General features: G+C 38.9%; 1 protein-coding gene across 1 annotated transcript; it reads right to left on the reverse strand.

Moving 5' to 3' along the window:
• Positions 1 to 349: 349 nt before the first annotated feature.
• Positions 350 to 1,339, reverse strand: LOC110299398 (olfactory receptor 52P1). The gene has a single exon (XM_021169082.2). The coding sequence runs from the start codon at positions 1,337 to 1,339 to the stop codon at positions 350 to 352; it is 990 nt and encodes a 329-aa protein (XP_021024741.1).
• Positions 1,340 to 13,842: the final 12,503 nt, after the last annotated feature.

The following is a 13,842-nucleotide window of genomic DNA, read 5'->3' on the forward strand; positions in this document are numbered from 1 at the left end:
GAATTCATTCTTGGGAAACCAGGAGAGGTCCAGGAAGTGTGGGGACCATATGGCTATGCAGAGGTCTTCTGGACTGAGCAGACCCTTTCATCACAGAGACAGTTTTCCCTGTGTTTAGTTGCTATCCAGATGGAAGAGTATTATGGTTGCACTTCTCCAGATCAAAGAGAAGCACAGAAACTGTTACCCTCTTATGTGATTTATGGTTATTATAAATGAACAGAAGTTTTTCAGAGGATCTTATCCTAGCATTAAAATATTTTTCCAGTTTCAAATACTGAGAGTTTCTTAATCTTGAAAAACTATGTGTTTTTTTTTAATTTTCTGCACTCTATACTATATTCCATAATTACTTAGATATCTTGAGCCTAGTTGCCTGTCCCCACTGAAATACCTTGGCAACCCTTTCACGAATCTCCCTAGTCTTGACTCCATATACCACAGGGTTAAGAGCCGGTGGGAAAAGCAGATAGACATTAGCCAAAAGAATATGAATGTGGAGTGGGACATGGTGGCCAAAGCGGTGTGTGAAAAAGGAGAAGAGGGCTGGTGTGTAAGAGATAAGGATGACACAGACATGGGAGCCACAGGTACCTAAGGCTTTGGACCGGGCTTCCTGGGATGAGAGTCGAAAAACAGCTTGAGCAATGAGGGCATAGGAAAGACCAATGCAGAATAAATCAACTCCAATGACCAACAGTGCGGCTGTCAGCCCATACACACGATTAGGTCTAGTATCTCCACAGGCCAGCTTCACCACAGCCATATGCTCACAGTATGTGTGTGGGATCACGTGGCTTTGGCAGAAGCTCAGACGACCAATGAGGAAGGGACATGGAAGCATGAGTATGGAGCCTCTCATCATAGCTACTACCCCAATACGAGCAATGATGGTGTCAGTGAGGATGGTAGAGTAGCGGAGTGGGTGGCAGATGGCCACATAGCGATCAAAGGCCATGGCCAACAGCACTGTGGACTCCATCATGCAAAAGGCATGAATGAAAAACATCTGTGTCAGGCAGGCAGAGGCAGAGATATGCCCAGCTCCACACCAGAGAATAGCCAGTAGCTTTGGTACTGTGGAAAAGGAGGCAGCCAAATCAATGGTTGAGAGCATGCACAGGAAGAGGTAGACAGGTTTGTGCAAGGTTGGTTCAGTGGCAACAACGACCAGAATGGTTATATTGCCCACAATTGTGGCAGTGCCCAGACAGCACACTGGAAGTGAGAGCCACATATGGAATTGTTCTAGACCTGGGATGCCCAAGAGGAAGAAGAGAGGAGGGTCCAAGTCTGTGTGATTAGGAGACTCCATGGTCTGGCCTACGGTGTTGGACATAGTCTCTGGTCAGAAAATCCCACACCATATCATATTACCTGGAAAGACAACATGGGATAGATAAATAAATGAGCTCACAATAACTTTCACTAGCTACAGAACATTTGGAAAACGATTATTCTTAAAATGAGAGTCATAATAATCATAATTATAATATTTTTAGAATCAGGGAATTACATGTGAAATATTTGCATAATGCATAATATATTACTGCGTAACAGAATAAGCAATTATGGTAAAGTTTGAGTAAGTTCTTAAGTGACTTACAATTTCAGCCTAGCTAATGGTTCTTGTTTTCAAGGAAAGAAGTACACCCCTTACTCTAGGACTATCGCTGAATACTCATGCAGTATAGGAAAATGTTACTTTGGAGTCCCAAAAACACAGCTCACTGGTCAAGATGGACATAATTTTTCATATCTAAGTTAGAAAAGTTCCTGATTTGGGATCTGATTTATGTTAATTAGTTTTCAAGTTTTATCAGTGGTTGGCATTCTTTTCATTAATCCATGAACATTTCTGTGTGTAAATGCATATATGTTTTTGTTTGAACACATATTAACACAGATAGATAGATAGATAGATAGATAGATAGATAGATAGATAGATAGATAGATAGATAGATAGATTTTTATATACTTAGTCACATTTACATTGTCCATTTAATTTTTGTAATCCCCAATGGAATATAAAAATGAGCAGAAAAATGAGGCAAAGGGTTATGTAATTATCTCTATGCTAGCTTATGCTAAATATTCAAAGATTCTGTATATTTTAACTGATTCTCTTGTTTATATGTAACTCGACATTACAGTAAATGTCCACAGAAATTTAAACACTTAACTGCTCTACTCTCATCAGGAGATGCTTCACCTTCTCTCATACATAGTGAAGCTAACCCTCTTTTAAACTCCATTGTATTTCTGAAAGGAAAATTTCACCTTTATCCTTCCTCCATCAAATCTCTACTGTTACTCTAGCTACAGTACATGGTCACTTGAAAGAAAAATATCATCAGATACTACCATTTTCATTATTCCATGATGGTCAGAAGTGATTTTCTAAAATTATCTTAATCTGTACCTGGACAACAATGACTCATCTTTGTGAAAATCATTTTGCCTGACAGTTTTCACAAAGGAACAAGAAGCTCTCTGCCTAGAAGTCTAAGTGTTCTTATTCAAATACAATTTGCAATGCTGTATTTAACTGTCCCTATTCTAGACACTGGAGATGACATAGAAATCATTTCAAAAGGACCAGGATATGTGGGTAGCTAAAGACAACTCATCAGGAGGGAGTCACTTCTCTGCTGCAGTGTTAACTCAAGTTCATGTTAAAAGGGATACATAAACTCTCCTGATCTTCAATGGACTGGCTAGTTGGTTATAGTCATTGGAAAAGCAAGTTATCAGAAGAGATTTCCCTAATTCACAGCTGTTCCTTTGCTACAATAAAAAGAGCTATAAGAAAAACTAAACTAGGTCAAGAAGCTCAATCATGCTGGTAAACAAGATCAAGTATTGATATATTTTAATTGTTCTTAGAAACAGAGATTACCAAAAGAAATAGAGCGTGATGATAAAGCTATTCAAATTACTACTAAGTTTCTACTACACACATGCTTGACTTTCAGTCTTTACTCAAAGGCACACACCCACATTCAGTATGGAATTCTTAGCACTTCCTCCCTCGCAGTAGCTCTCTGACAATGCTTTATTACTTGATTTCCAGCAGAAACTGTAGAAAGTACAGATTACCATGTGTCATTGAACTAGAGGTCCTAACTTAACATAACTGGGGATTTCTTACAGGCCTTCTAGCTCTTTCTTTCTAGGAACCCCCAAACTAGCCTGTCACAGGGCCAGGCATTCTCTTCTGCTCTGCCCCAAGCTCATCACTCTGCCTACCTCACAAGTCTACTGTTTCCCACATCCCCTGCACAAAACACTTTGTGAAACTGCTAAACATGTGTGATCATTCTTAGTTTCCCAGTTTAAAGAAACTGTCCCTTTGATCCAATTATTGTTCCAGTTCTTAACTATGTCATTATAGCCAATGCCTCCAGAGCTATCAAGGTTTTAATAACTTACCTGGGGGCTTGAAGCCTCAAAACTGTGTCATACACTGAACACTGTCAGTGTGTCTGCACAAGAACACAGCCTAACTTGGGCTCCCTCTATCAATTATAAGAATCAGTGATTACATGTGTGCGTGTGCGTGTGCGTGTGTGTGTGTGTGTGTGTGTGTGTGTGTATGTGCGGGCTTGTCTGTCTGTCTGTCTGTCTTTCTGTGCCTCTGTGTGTGTGTTGGGGTGGGGTGTTTCTGTCTGTCTGTGCTGTGCTCTGTGGTGTGTGTGTGTTTGTGTGTGTGTGTGTGTGTGTGTGTGTGTGTGTGTGTGTGTGTGTTAAGAGGAAGAATCAAGTTCATTAATCACCAGAACCTGGCTGAGTCCCTCTACTAAATTTCTTGCTGTTCTTTGCAATTTCTGCCTCACACAAATTTCTTTAAGAATTAAGAATTAATGTGGGGGGCTGGTGAGATGGCTCAGTGGGTAAGAGCACCCGACTGCTCTGCCGAAGGTCCGGAGTTCAAATCCCAGCAACCACATGGTGGCTCACAACCATCCGTAACAAGACCTGGCACCCTCTTCTGGAGTGTCTGAAGACAGCTACAGTGTACTTACATATAATAAATAAATCTTTAAAAAAAAAAGAATTAATGTGGGTTTTTTTCTGTTTAATAATACCCAAAATATTACGATGAATAAACTCCTTAATCTGTCTCCACAGTCTCTCTAATTATAGATCTGGCTAGCATGTAACTTCCTTCTTTCTTTATTTTTCTGAGGCCCTATTGTGCTGTTTCCAAGGACTCAGCCTAATGGCAACTAGAACTCTGAAATGAAGTTGCAGATTAAAATCCAAATGAGAAAAAACAAAGATGATTTCAAGAGATTCCTCATTCCCTCTCCTTTGAAGCAAATTTTTCACGACCAGTTAAGTGTAGAGACTTCTTTCAAAGGTTAGATAATCCCCCACCTTTTTTTTCTAAGAGTTTCTTCCCACCAGAACTCACAGAACTCTAGGAGAGCATAACTGAGAAGATTCTTCATCCTGGAAGAGCCTCAGAGAAATCAAAGAGCCTGTCTTCTTTCTACACTTCCTCGATGATTCATCTGAATGAAGGGCTCAGAGACTGTTATACTCAAGAATGGACTTCATGGACCCAGGGGAGTTTGGTGGTTGCACAAAGTTTAAAGCCATCCAGGGAGCCTCTGTTTCCTTGGAAATTAAGCTCCATGTTTTCAATCCTGGTTGACCGGGTCAAAATCTGTAGATGGATCTTAAGGCAAGGAAGACAAAAATTATAGTCTATTCCCTAGGCAATTTTACATCTCTTAGATTTGTTTTGCTTTTTAATTTCCCAGATCTCAATGCCTATTTACCAGAGGCCATCTGACATTTTAGAGCCACAGAGGCTACGAGTGCAGTGACCATGTGACCTAATCTCTTTCCATTTCTGATGCAGCTCCATTCTTTTGTGGTTATCCCTGTCTCATTCTGCTCTGGATTCTGTTTACTGTTTATAATATCCCCACACTGGCCTTTATTGCTCAGTGTTTCTTGCCTTGTGAAACCTCTCTGCAGTTGTTTCCCTCTTTATATCACCTGTGGAAGAGTATAGGAAGATGGTGGTTCATTTGTAAAACAAGTGATGTGACTTGGTCATGATGTTTTCACCACATGGAATTATCTTAGGAACTGAGAAAGGTTGGAAAGGCTTACACATTAAGCATCACTAAACCTGTATCTCTGTATACCTTCTGGTGGTATACCTACCTCATCTCTGTATACCTACAGTATCATCACTCATCTCAAAAGAAGTGTTGAGTCTAAGGGATCGTTTGCTTTAAGCCTCTAGCCCTGTTTTTCACAGGACTCAATCACTCTTGCCACCAGCACTCCCTTGTATAAGTAATACATTTGAAATAAACCTTTCCATAAATATAATTTAGTCCGCTGAACATCTCAATCCTCCTTCAGAACACAAACAAGAACTTTAAAGTTCTGATCCCAGAGAAATAGGTCTTAGGTATCTAGGTGCTGGCATTACATAGAGAGGTGCACTGAGATGGTCAATGTAGATTTACAGTTCCTTCTGCTAAGCACTGCAGGTTGTCTCCTCTTCACCTGTTTAAATGCCCTTCCTTGTTATTTACCCTTCCAAAATAACTTAGCCATCTTAAGCTTTGGCCACAGCTATACTAGGTATAAGTGCGTTCACCTTCATATGATTTATCACAGTTTCTGAGAGACTCTCTAAGCCAGCTGTATAAAAATTTTATTGTATATCCAGCCTTTCTGCAGGTGTTGTTAAATAAAAATTGCTAAACTATACTTTAGGAGTTACTGATTCTGTATAGTAATGAGCAAGACCTCCAATTTTTCTTTTTTGTTGTTTTTTTTTATTTGATATTTTCTTTATATACATTTCAGATGCTATCCCAGAAGTGCCATATACCCTCCCCGTTCCCTGCTCCCCTACCCACACACTCCTGCTTCTTGGCCCTGGCATTCCCCTGCACTGGGGCATATAAGTTGATAATACCAAGGGGCCTCTCTTCCCAGTGATGGCTGACTAGGCTATCTTCTGCTACATATGCAGATACAGATATGAGCTCTGGGGGTACTGGTTAGTTCATATTGCTGTTCCACCTATAGGGTTGCAGACCCCTTCAGCTCCTAGGGTGCATTCGCTAGCTTCTCCATTGGGGGCCCTCTGTTCCATCTTATAGATGATTGTGAGCATCTACTTCTGTATTTGCCAGACTCTGGCATAGCCTCATATGAGGCAGCTATAACAGGGTCCCTTCAGCAAAATCTTTCTGGCATATGCAACCGTGTCTGGGTTTGGTGGCTGATTATGGGATAGATTCCCAGGTGGGGTAGTCTCTGGATAGTCCATCCTTTTGTCTTAGCTCCAAACTTTGTCTCTGTAACTCCTTTCATGGGTATTTTGTTCCCTTTTCAAAGGAGGAATGAAGTATCCACCCATTGGTTTTCCCTCTTCTTGATTTTCTTGTGTTTTGCAAATTGTATCTTCAGTGTTCTATGTTTCTGGGCTAATATCCACTTATCAGTGAGTGCATATCTAATGAATCCTTTTGTGATTGGGTTACCTCACTAAGGATGATATCCTCCAGATACATCCATTTGTCTAAGAATTTCATAAACCCATTGTTTTTAATAGCTGAGTATACTCCATTGTGTAAATGTACCACATTTTCTGTATCCATTCCTCTGCTGAGGGGCATCTGGCTTCTTTCAAGCTTCTGGCTATTATAAATAAGGCTGCTATGAACATAGTGGAGAATGTTTTCTTATTACCAGTTGGAACTGCTTCTGGGTATAGACCCAGGAGAGGTATTGCTGGATCTTCCAGTAGTATTATGTCCAATTTTCTGAGGAACCTCCAGAATGACTTCCAGAGTGGTTGTACAAGCTTGCAATCCCACCAACAGTGGAGGAGTGTTCCTCTTTCTCCACATCCTTACCAGCATCTGCTGTCACCTGAATTTTTGATCTTAGCCATTCTGACTGGTGTGAGATGTAATCTCAGGGTTGTTTTGATTGGCATTTCTCTGATGATTAAGGATGTTGAACATTTTTTCAGGTGCTTCTCAGCCATTCGGTATTCCTCAGTTGAGAATTCTTTGTTTAGCTCTGAACCCCAATTTTTAATGGAGTTATTTGAATTTCTGGAGTCCAGCTTTTGAGCTCTTTGTATATATAGGATATTAGTCCCCTTTCAGATTTAGGATTTGTAAAAATCCTTTCCCAATCTGTTGGTGGCCTTTTTGTCTTATTGACAGTGTCTTTTGCCTTACAGAACCATTGCAATTTTATGAGGTCCAATTTGTCAATTCTTGAACTTACAGCACAAACCATTGCTGTTCTGTTTAGGAATTTTTCTTCAAGGCTTTTCCCCACTTTCTCCTCTATAAGTTTCACTGTCTGGTTTTATGTGGAGTTCCTTGATCCACTTAGATTTGACCTTAGTACAAGGAGATAGGAATGGATCAATTTTTATTCTTCTACTTGATAACCGCCAGTTGTGCCAGCACCATTTGTTGAAAATGCTGTCTTTCTTCCACTGGAAAAAGATCCCTTGTCAAAGATCAAGTGACCATAGGTGTGTGGATTCATTTCTAGGTCTTCAATTCTATTCCATCAAGCTATCTGTCTGTCACTGCACCACTACCATGCAGTTTTTATCACAATTGCTCTGTAGTATAGCTTAATGTAAGGCATGGTGATTCCACCAGAGGTTCGTTTATTGTAGAGAATAAAGGAACCTTTTTTGCTGTCCTAGGTTTTCTTGTTATTCCAGATGAATTTGCAAATTGCACTTTCTATCTCAGTGAAGAATTGAGTTGGAATTTTGATGGGGATTGCATTGAATCTGTAGATTGCTTCCGGCAGGATAGCATTTTTTACTATATTAATCCTGCCAATCCATGAGCATGGGAGATCTTTCCATCTTTCCTCAATTTCTTTATTCAGAGACTTGAAGTTCTTATCATACAAATCTTTCACTTCCTTATTTAGAGTCACACTAAGGTATTTTATATTATTTGTGACTATTATGAAAGGTGCTGTTTCCCTAATTTCTTTCTCAGTCTGTTTATCATTTGTGTAGAGAAAGGCCATTGATTTATTTGAGTTAATTTTATATCCAGCTACTGTACTGAAGCTGTTTATCAGGTTTAGGAGTTCTCTAGTGGAACTTTTGGGGTCATTTATATATACTATCATATCATCTGCAAATAGTGACATTTTGACTTCTTTCTTTCCAATTTGTATCCCCTTGATGTCATTTTGTTGTCAATTGCTCTGGCTAGGACTTCAAGTACTATGTTGAATAGGTAAGGAGAAAGAGGGCAGCCTTGTCTAGTCCCTGATTTTAGTGGGATTGCTTTGAGTTTCTCTCCATTTAGTTTGATGTTGGCTACTGGTTTGCTGTATATTGCTTTTATTATTTAGGTATGGGCCTCGAATTCCTGAACTTTCCAAAACTTTTATCATGAAGGGGTGTTGGATTTTGCAAATGCTTTTTCTGAATCTAACGAGATGATCATGTGGTTTTTGTCTTTGAGTTTGTTTATATAGTGGATTACGTTGATGGATTTCCTTATTTTAAACCATCCCTGCGTCCCTGGGATGAAGCCTACTTGATCATGATGGATGATCGTTTTGATGTGTTCTTGGATTCAGTTTGTGAGGATTTTATTGAGTATTTTTGCATTGATAATCATAAGGGAAATTGCTCTGAAGTTCTCTTTCTTTGTTGGATCTTTGTGTGGTTTAGGTATCAGAGTAATTGTGGCTTCATAGAATGAATTGGGTAGAATACCTTCTGTTTTTATTTTGTGGAATAGTTTGAGGAGAGTTGGAATTAGATCTTCTTTGAAGGTCTGATAGAACTCTGCACTAAACCCATCTGGTCCTGGTTTTTTTTTTTTTTTTTTTTTTGATTGGGAGACTATTGATAACTGCTTCTATTTCTTTAGGGGAAATGGAACTGTTTAGATCATTAATCTGATCCTGATTTAACTTTGGTACCTGGTATCTGTCAAGGAACTTGTCTATTTCATCAAGGTTTTCTAGTTTTGTTGAGTATAGCCTTTTGTAGTAGGATCTGATGATGTTTTGGATTTTCTCAGGTTCTGTTGTTATGTCTCCTTTATCATTTTTGATTTTGTAAATTAGGATACTGTCCCTGTGCCCTGTAGTTAGTCTGGCTAAGGGTTTATCTATCTTGTTGATTTTCTCAAAGAAGCACCTCCTGGTTTGGTTGATTTTTTGAGTAGTTCTTTTTGTTTCCACTTGGTTGATTTCAGTCCTGATTATTTCCTGCCATCTACTCCTCTTGGGTGAATTTTCTTCCTTTAGCTCTAGAGCTTCTAGGTGTGCTGTCAGGCTACTAGTGTATTCTCTCTCTAGTTTCTTTTTCGAGGCACTCAGGGCTATGAGTTTTCCTCTTAGGACTGCCTTCATTGTGTCCAATAAGTTTGGGTGTTGTGGCTTTATTTTCATTAAACTCTAAAAAGTCTTTAATTTCTTTCTTTATTTCTTCTTTGACCAAGGTATCATTGAGGAGAGTGTTGTTCAGTTTCCACATGAATTTTGGCTTTCTATTATTTATGTTGTTATTGAAAATCAGCCTTAGTTCGTGGTGATCTGATAGGATGCATGTGATAATTTCAATATTTTTGTATCTGTTGAGGCCTGATTTGTGACCAATTATGTGGTCAATTTTGGAGGAGGTACCAAGTTGGGATGAGAAGAAGGTATATCCTTTTGTTTTAGGATAAAATTTTCTGTAGATATCAATTAAATACATTTGTTTCATAACTTCTGTCAGTCTCCATGTGTCTCTGTTTATTTTCTGTTTCCAGGATCTTTCCATTGGTGAGAGTGGGGTGTTGAAGTCTCCCACTATTATTGTGTGAGGTGCAATGTGTGCTTTGAGATTTACTAAAGTTTCTTTAATAAATGTGGCTGCCCATGTATTTGGAGCATAGATATTCAGAATTGAGAGTTCATCTCGGTAGATTTTACCTTTGATGAGTATGAAGTGCCCCTCCTTGTCTTTTTTGATAACTTTGGTTTGGAAGTCAATTTTATTCCATATTAGAATGGCTACTCCAGCTTGTTTCTTTGAACCATTTGCCTAGAAGAATGTTTTCCAGCCTTTCATTCTGAGGTAGTGTCTGTCCTTTTCTCTGAGGTGGGTTTCCTGTAAGCAACAGAATGTTAGGTCCTGTTTGTGTAGCCATTCTATTAGTCTATGTCATTTTATTGGGGAATTGAGTACATTGATGTTAAGAGAAATTAAAGAAAAGTAATTGTTGATTCCTGTTATTTTTGTTGTCAGAATTGGGATTCTGTTCTTGTGGCTGTCTTCTTTTAGGTTTGTTGAAGGATTACTTTCTTGCTTTTTCTAGGGTGTAGTTTCCATCCTTGTATTGGTGTTTTCCCTTTATTATCTTCTGAAGGGCTGGATTCGTGGAAAGATACTGTGTGAATTTGGTTTTATCATGGAATACTTTGGTTTCTCCATCTATGGTAATTGAGAGTTTTGCTGTGTATAGTAGCCTGGGCTGGCGTTTGTGTTCTCTTAGAATCTGTATAACCTCTGTCCAGTATCTTCTGGACTTCATAGTCTCTGGTAAGAAGTCTCAAATAGGCCTGCCTATATATTTTACTTGACCTTTTTCCCTTACTGCTTTTAATATTCTGTCTTTATTTAGTGCATTTGTTGTTCTGATCATTATGTGTCAGGAGGAATTTCTTTTCTGGTGAAGTATATTTAGAGTTCTGTAGGCGTCTTATATGTTCATGGGCATCTCTTTCTTTAGGTTTGGGAAGTTTTCTTCTAAAATTTTGTTGAAGATGTTTGCTGGCCCTTTAAGTTGAAAATCTTCATTCTCATCTACTCCTATTATCCATAGGTTTGGTCTTCTCATTGTGTCCTGGATTTCGTGGATGCTTTGAGTTAAGATCTTTTTGCATTTTGCGTTTTCTTTGATTGTTGTGTCCATGTTCTCTATGGAATCTTCTGCACCTGAGATTCTCTCTTCCATCTCTTATATTCTGTTGCTGATGCTTGCATCTATGGTTCCAGAATTTTTTCCTAGGGTTTCTATCTCCATGGTTGTCTCACTTTAGGTTTTCTTTATTGTTTCTACTACCCTTTTTAGGTCTTGGATAGTTTTGTTCAAATCCATCACCTGTTTGGTTGTGTTTTCCTGTATTTCTTTAAGGACTTTTACCTCTTTAGCAGTGTTCTCCTGTGTTTCTTTAAGTGAGTTATTAAAGTCCTTCTTGATGTCCTCTACCAGCATCATGAGATATGATTTTAAATCCCAGTCCTGCTTTTCTGGTGTGTTGGAGTATCCAGGACTGGCTGAGGTGGGAGTGCTGGGTTCTGATGATGGTGAGTGGTCTTCGTTTCTGTTAGTAAGATTCTTACGTTTGCCTTTTGCCATCTGGTAGTCTCTGGAGTTAGTTTTTATAGTTGTCTCTGGTTGGAACTTGTTCCTCCTGTGATTCTGTTAGCCTCTGTCAGCAGACCTGGAAGTCTAGCTCTCTTCTGAGTCTCACTAGTCAGAGTACTCTCTGTAGGCAAGCTCTCCTCTTGCAGGGAATGTGCACAGATATCTGGCATTCAGACCTGCCTCCTGGCTGAAGATGAAGGCCCGAAACAGGGCCTGTCCCAGAAGCTGTGTCACTTCTGCCTGTCCCAGAATCTCTGTCGCTTCTGTAGTATGTACTCTCACCTGCACAGACTAGTCTCTGAAGGATCCAGGACCCAAGATGGCTCTCCCACCTGCTCTGGCAGAGCCCTCCCCAAATTTTCTTTTCTAAGAAGTTTCCAAGTGCTTTAATCTTGCTGCCTCCAGTGCTGGCACGTATAGAGCCACTACCCTAAGCCAATGAACATTTCAGACAAACAGCGACTGGGTTTTCCTCCACAACTGCTTTCTGGATCCACTCTTGCTGTATTTAAGAGAGCAGAGGAACAATCAGTTTTAATGAAATAGCTTAAAAATCTAGAGTGAAATACCTTAAAAATCTGCCTGAGAAACTTTCATTTCCCAGAGCTTTATCCCAAATTTGCTTCCCTATCTAGGGCTAGGTTTAATCCATTTCATTGCTGATAATTAAAGCAATAATAGAAGCGAGAGGGGGAAGAAAGAAAATATGATTTAGGTGATTTGTTGTTTGTTTGAGTGAAGATCTCACTATGCTACCTTGGTTGGTCTGGAATTAGCTACATAGCTAAGTTGCAATTGAACTCTAGATTATTCAGCCTCAACTTCTCAAGTCCTGATATCACAAGCCCTGCTCAGAAATGGACTTTGAAACTCTTTCTCTCATCCTCCATGAACAAGTCTACTCATCAAGTTCAGAGGAAAGTCTTGGGTAGCATATTCCAAGATGGAATTAGCATCTCCATGGCAGGTCAACTTCACAAGGCTGGACTGAGTTTCTTAGAATCTGATCTCTAGTATGATTTCATATAAAAGGACTAGTTGAGGTAGCCTCCTGTAACAGAAAATACACACAAGTTCTATTTGTTCAAATACTAAATTTGGTGCTGTTGCAAATGGGACTCCATAGATATAATAGAGCATCTTAATTAGATGATTTTAAATTAGGGGTTTGCCATTTAGTCCTGAATAATCAGAGGGAAGAGCTTGAGAGGAAGTTAAAGCTTCCCTTAGAAAAAGAGACCAATTCCTATAAAAAACTAGATTCATCCCAGGTCTGGAAATCCCCAGCCTTCTTGTAGTCTTTACTTTCTGACGGCCTGTTCTTTGCATCTCAGTGCTTGCCCAGCCAGTCCTCAGAACTGTCTAAATCTATCTATTTTGTGTTGGTGTCTTCTGTAAGTATGTGTGTATGTAGGTATGTGTTTTGTCTGGGTGTGAAAGAGATGGAGAGAAAAAGGTAGAGAGAGAGAGAGAGAGACAGAGACAGAGACAAACAGAGAGAGAGAGAGATTGAGTAAAGCAACCAAAACTGATAGTATTCTTAAATAATTTATTTATTTTTTTCATTGTATCAGGAAGAGAGAAAAGTTAAAAAGGAAGGAGAAGAGGGAGAGAGGGACATGTCAAACACAGAAAATATGAAATGACTATATGATCTTAACTGAAACTTAGTGAAAATTTATAGAAGCATAGGTCATTATATACTTTTAAAGAAAATATAAGAAGCACATGTGATTAGATATAGAGGAACCAAAAGTGAGAAGTGGAAGAAGAACTGGGGATGGTATGTACACATGTAGTCCCAGCATTCACAAGACCTAGACAGTAAACTTACCAAGGGTTCAAGGTCATCTTGGGCTACATAGTGAGATTCTGTCTCACAAAGACAATCTCACATTGTACATTTATAAAATTGATTATGATTTCAGTTAAATACCAAGAATTCCACAGAATTTGACAAATAATGAAAGTTATATAAAAAACTTATCTAAGAATAGTTGTTTCTTTCTTCATTTTTTTAACCCACAAAATTTACTTTATTTGACAAGAGACAATGTCATATTCTAACAATATTATACTATAGAATAAGGTCTTCAACCACTAAATTCTACAATAGGCATTTGTGAGATTTTAACAGAGTTAACTGACAGAATTAGTGTACTTTAAACCAATTAAATAATACGGGTAATCTTCAAGCTTCAGATAGAGTGAAAATTACGAAACTATTCTATAATTTCAATCCCTTTTGAAACCTCAAAGTCTACCACCAGTGACACACCTTTTCCAAAGAGGCAACTTTTCCTAATGTTTCCCAAACAGTTCTAGCAACTGAGGAGCAAGCATTCAAATACGTGAACTTGTAGAGGCCACTTTCATTTACACCACCACAGAGAGTGCCTACCTCATGTGGGTAGAAGCAGGGGTGTCTACAGAAATCAGA

Source organism: Mus caroli, unplaced genomic scaffold (assembly GCF_978045245.1).
Source record: "Mus caroli unplaced genomic scaffold, Mus_caroli_1 scaffold_8, whole genome shotgun sequence".
NCBI classification, from domain to species: Eukaryota; Metazoa; Chordata; class Mammalia; order Rodentia; family Muridae; genus Mus; species Mus caroli.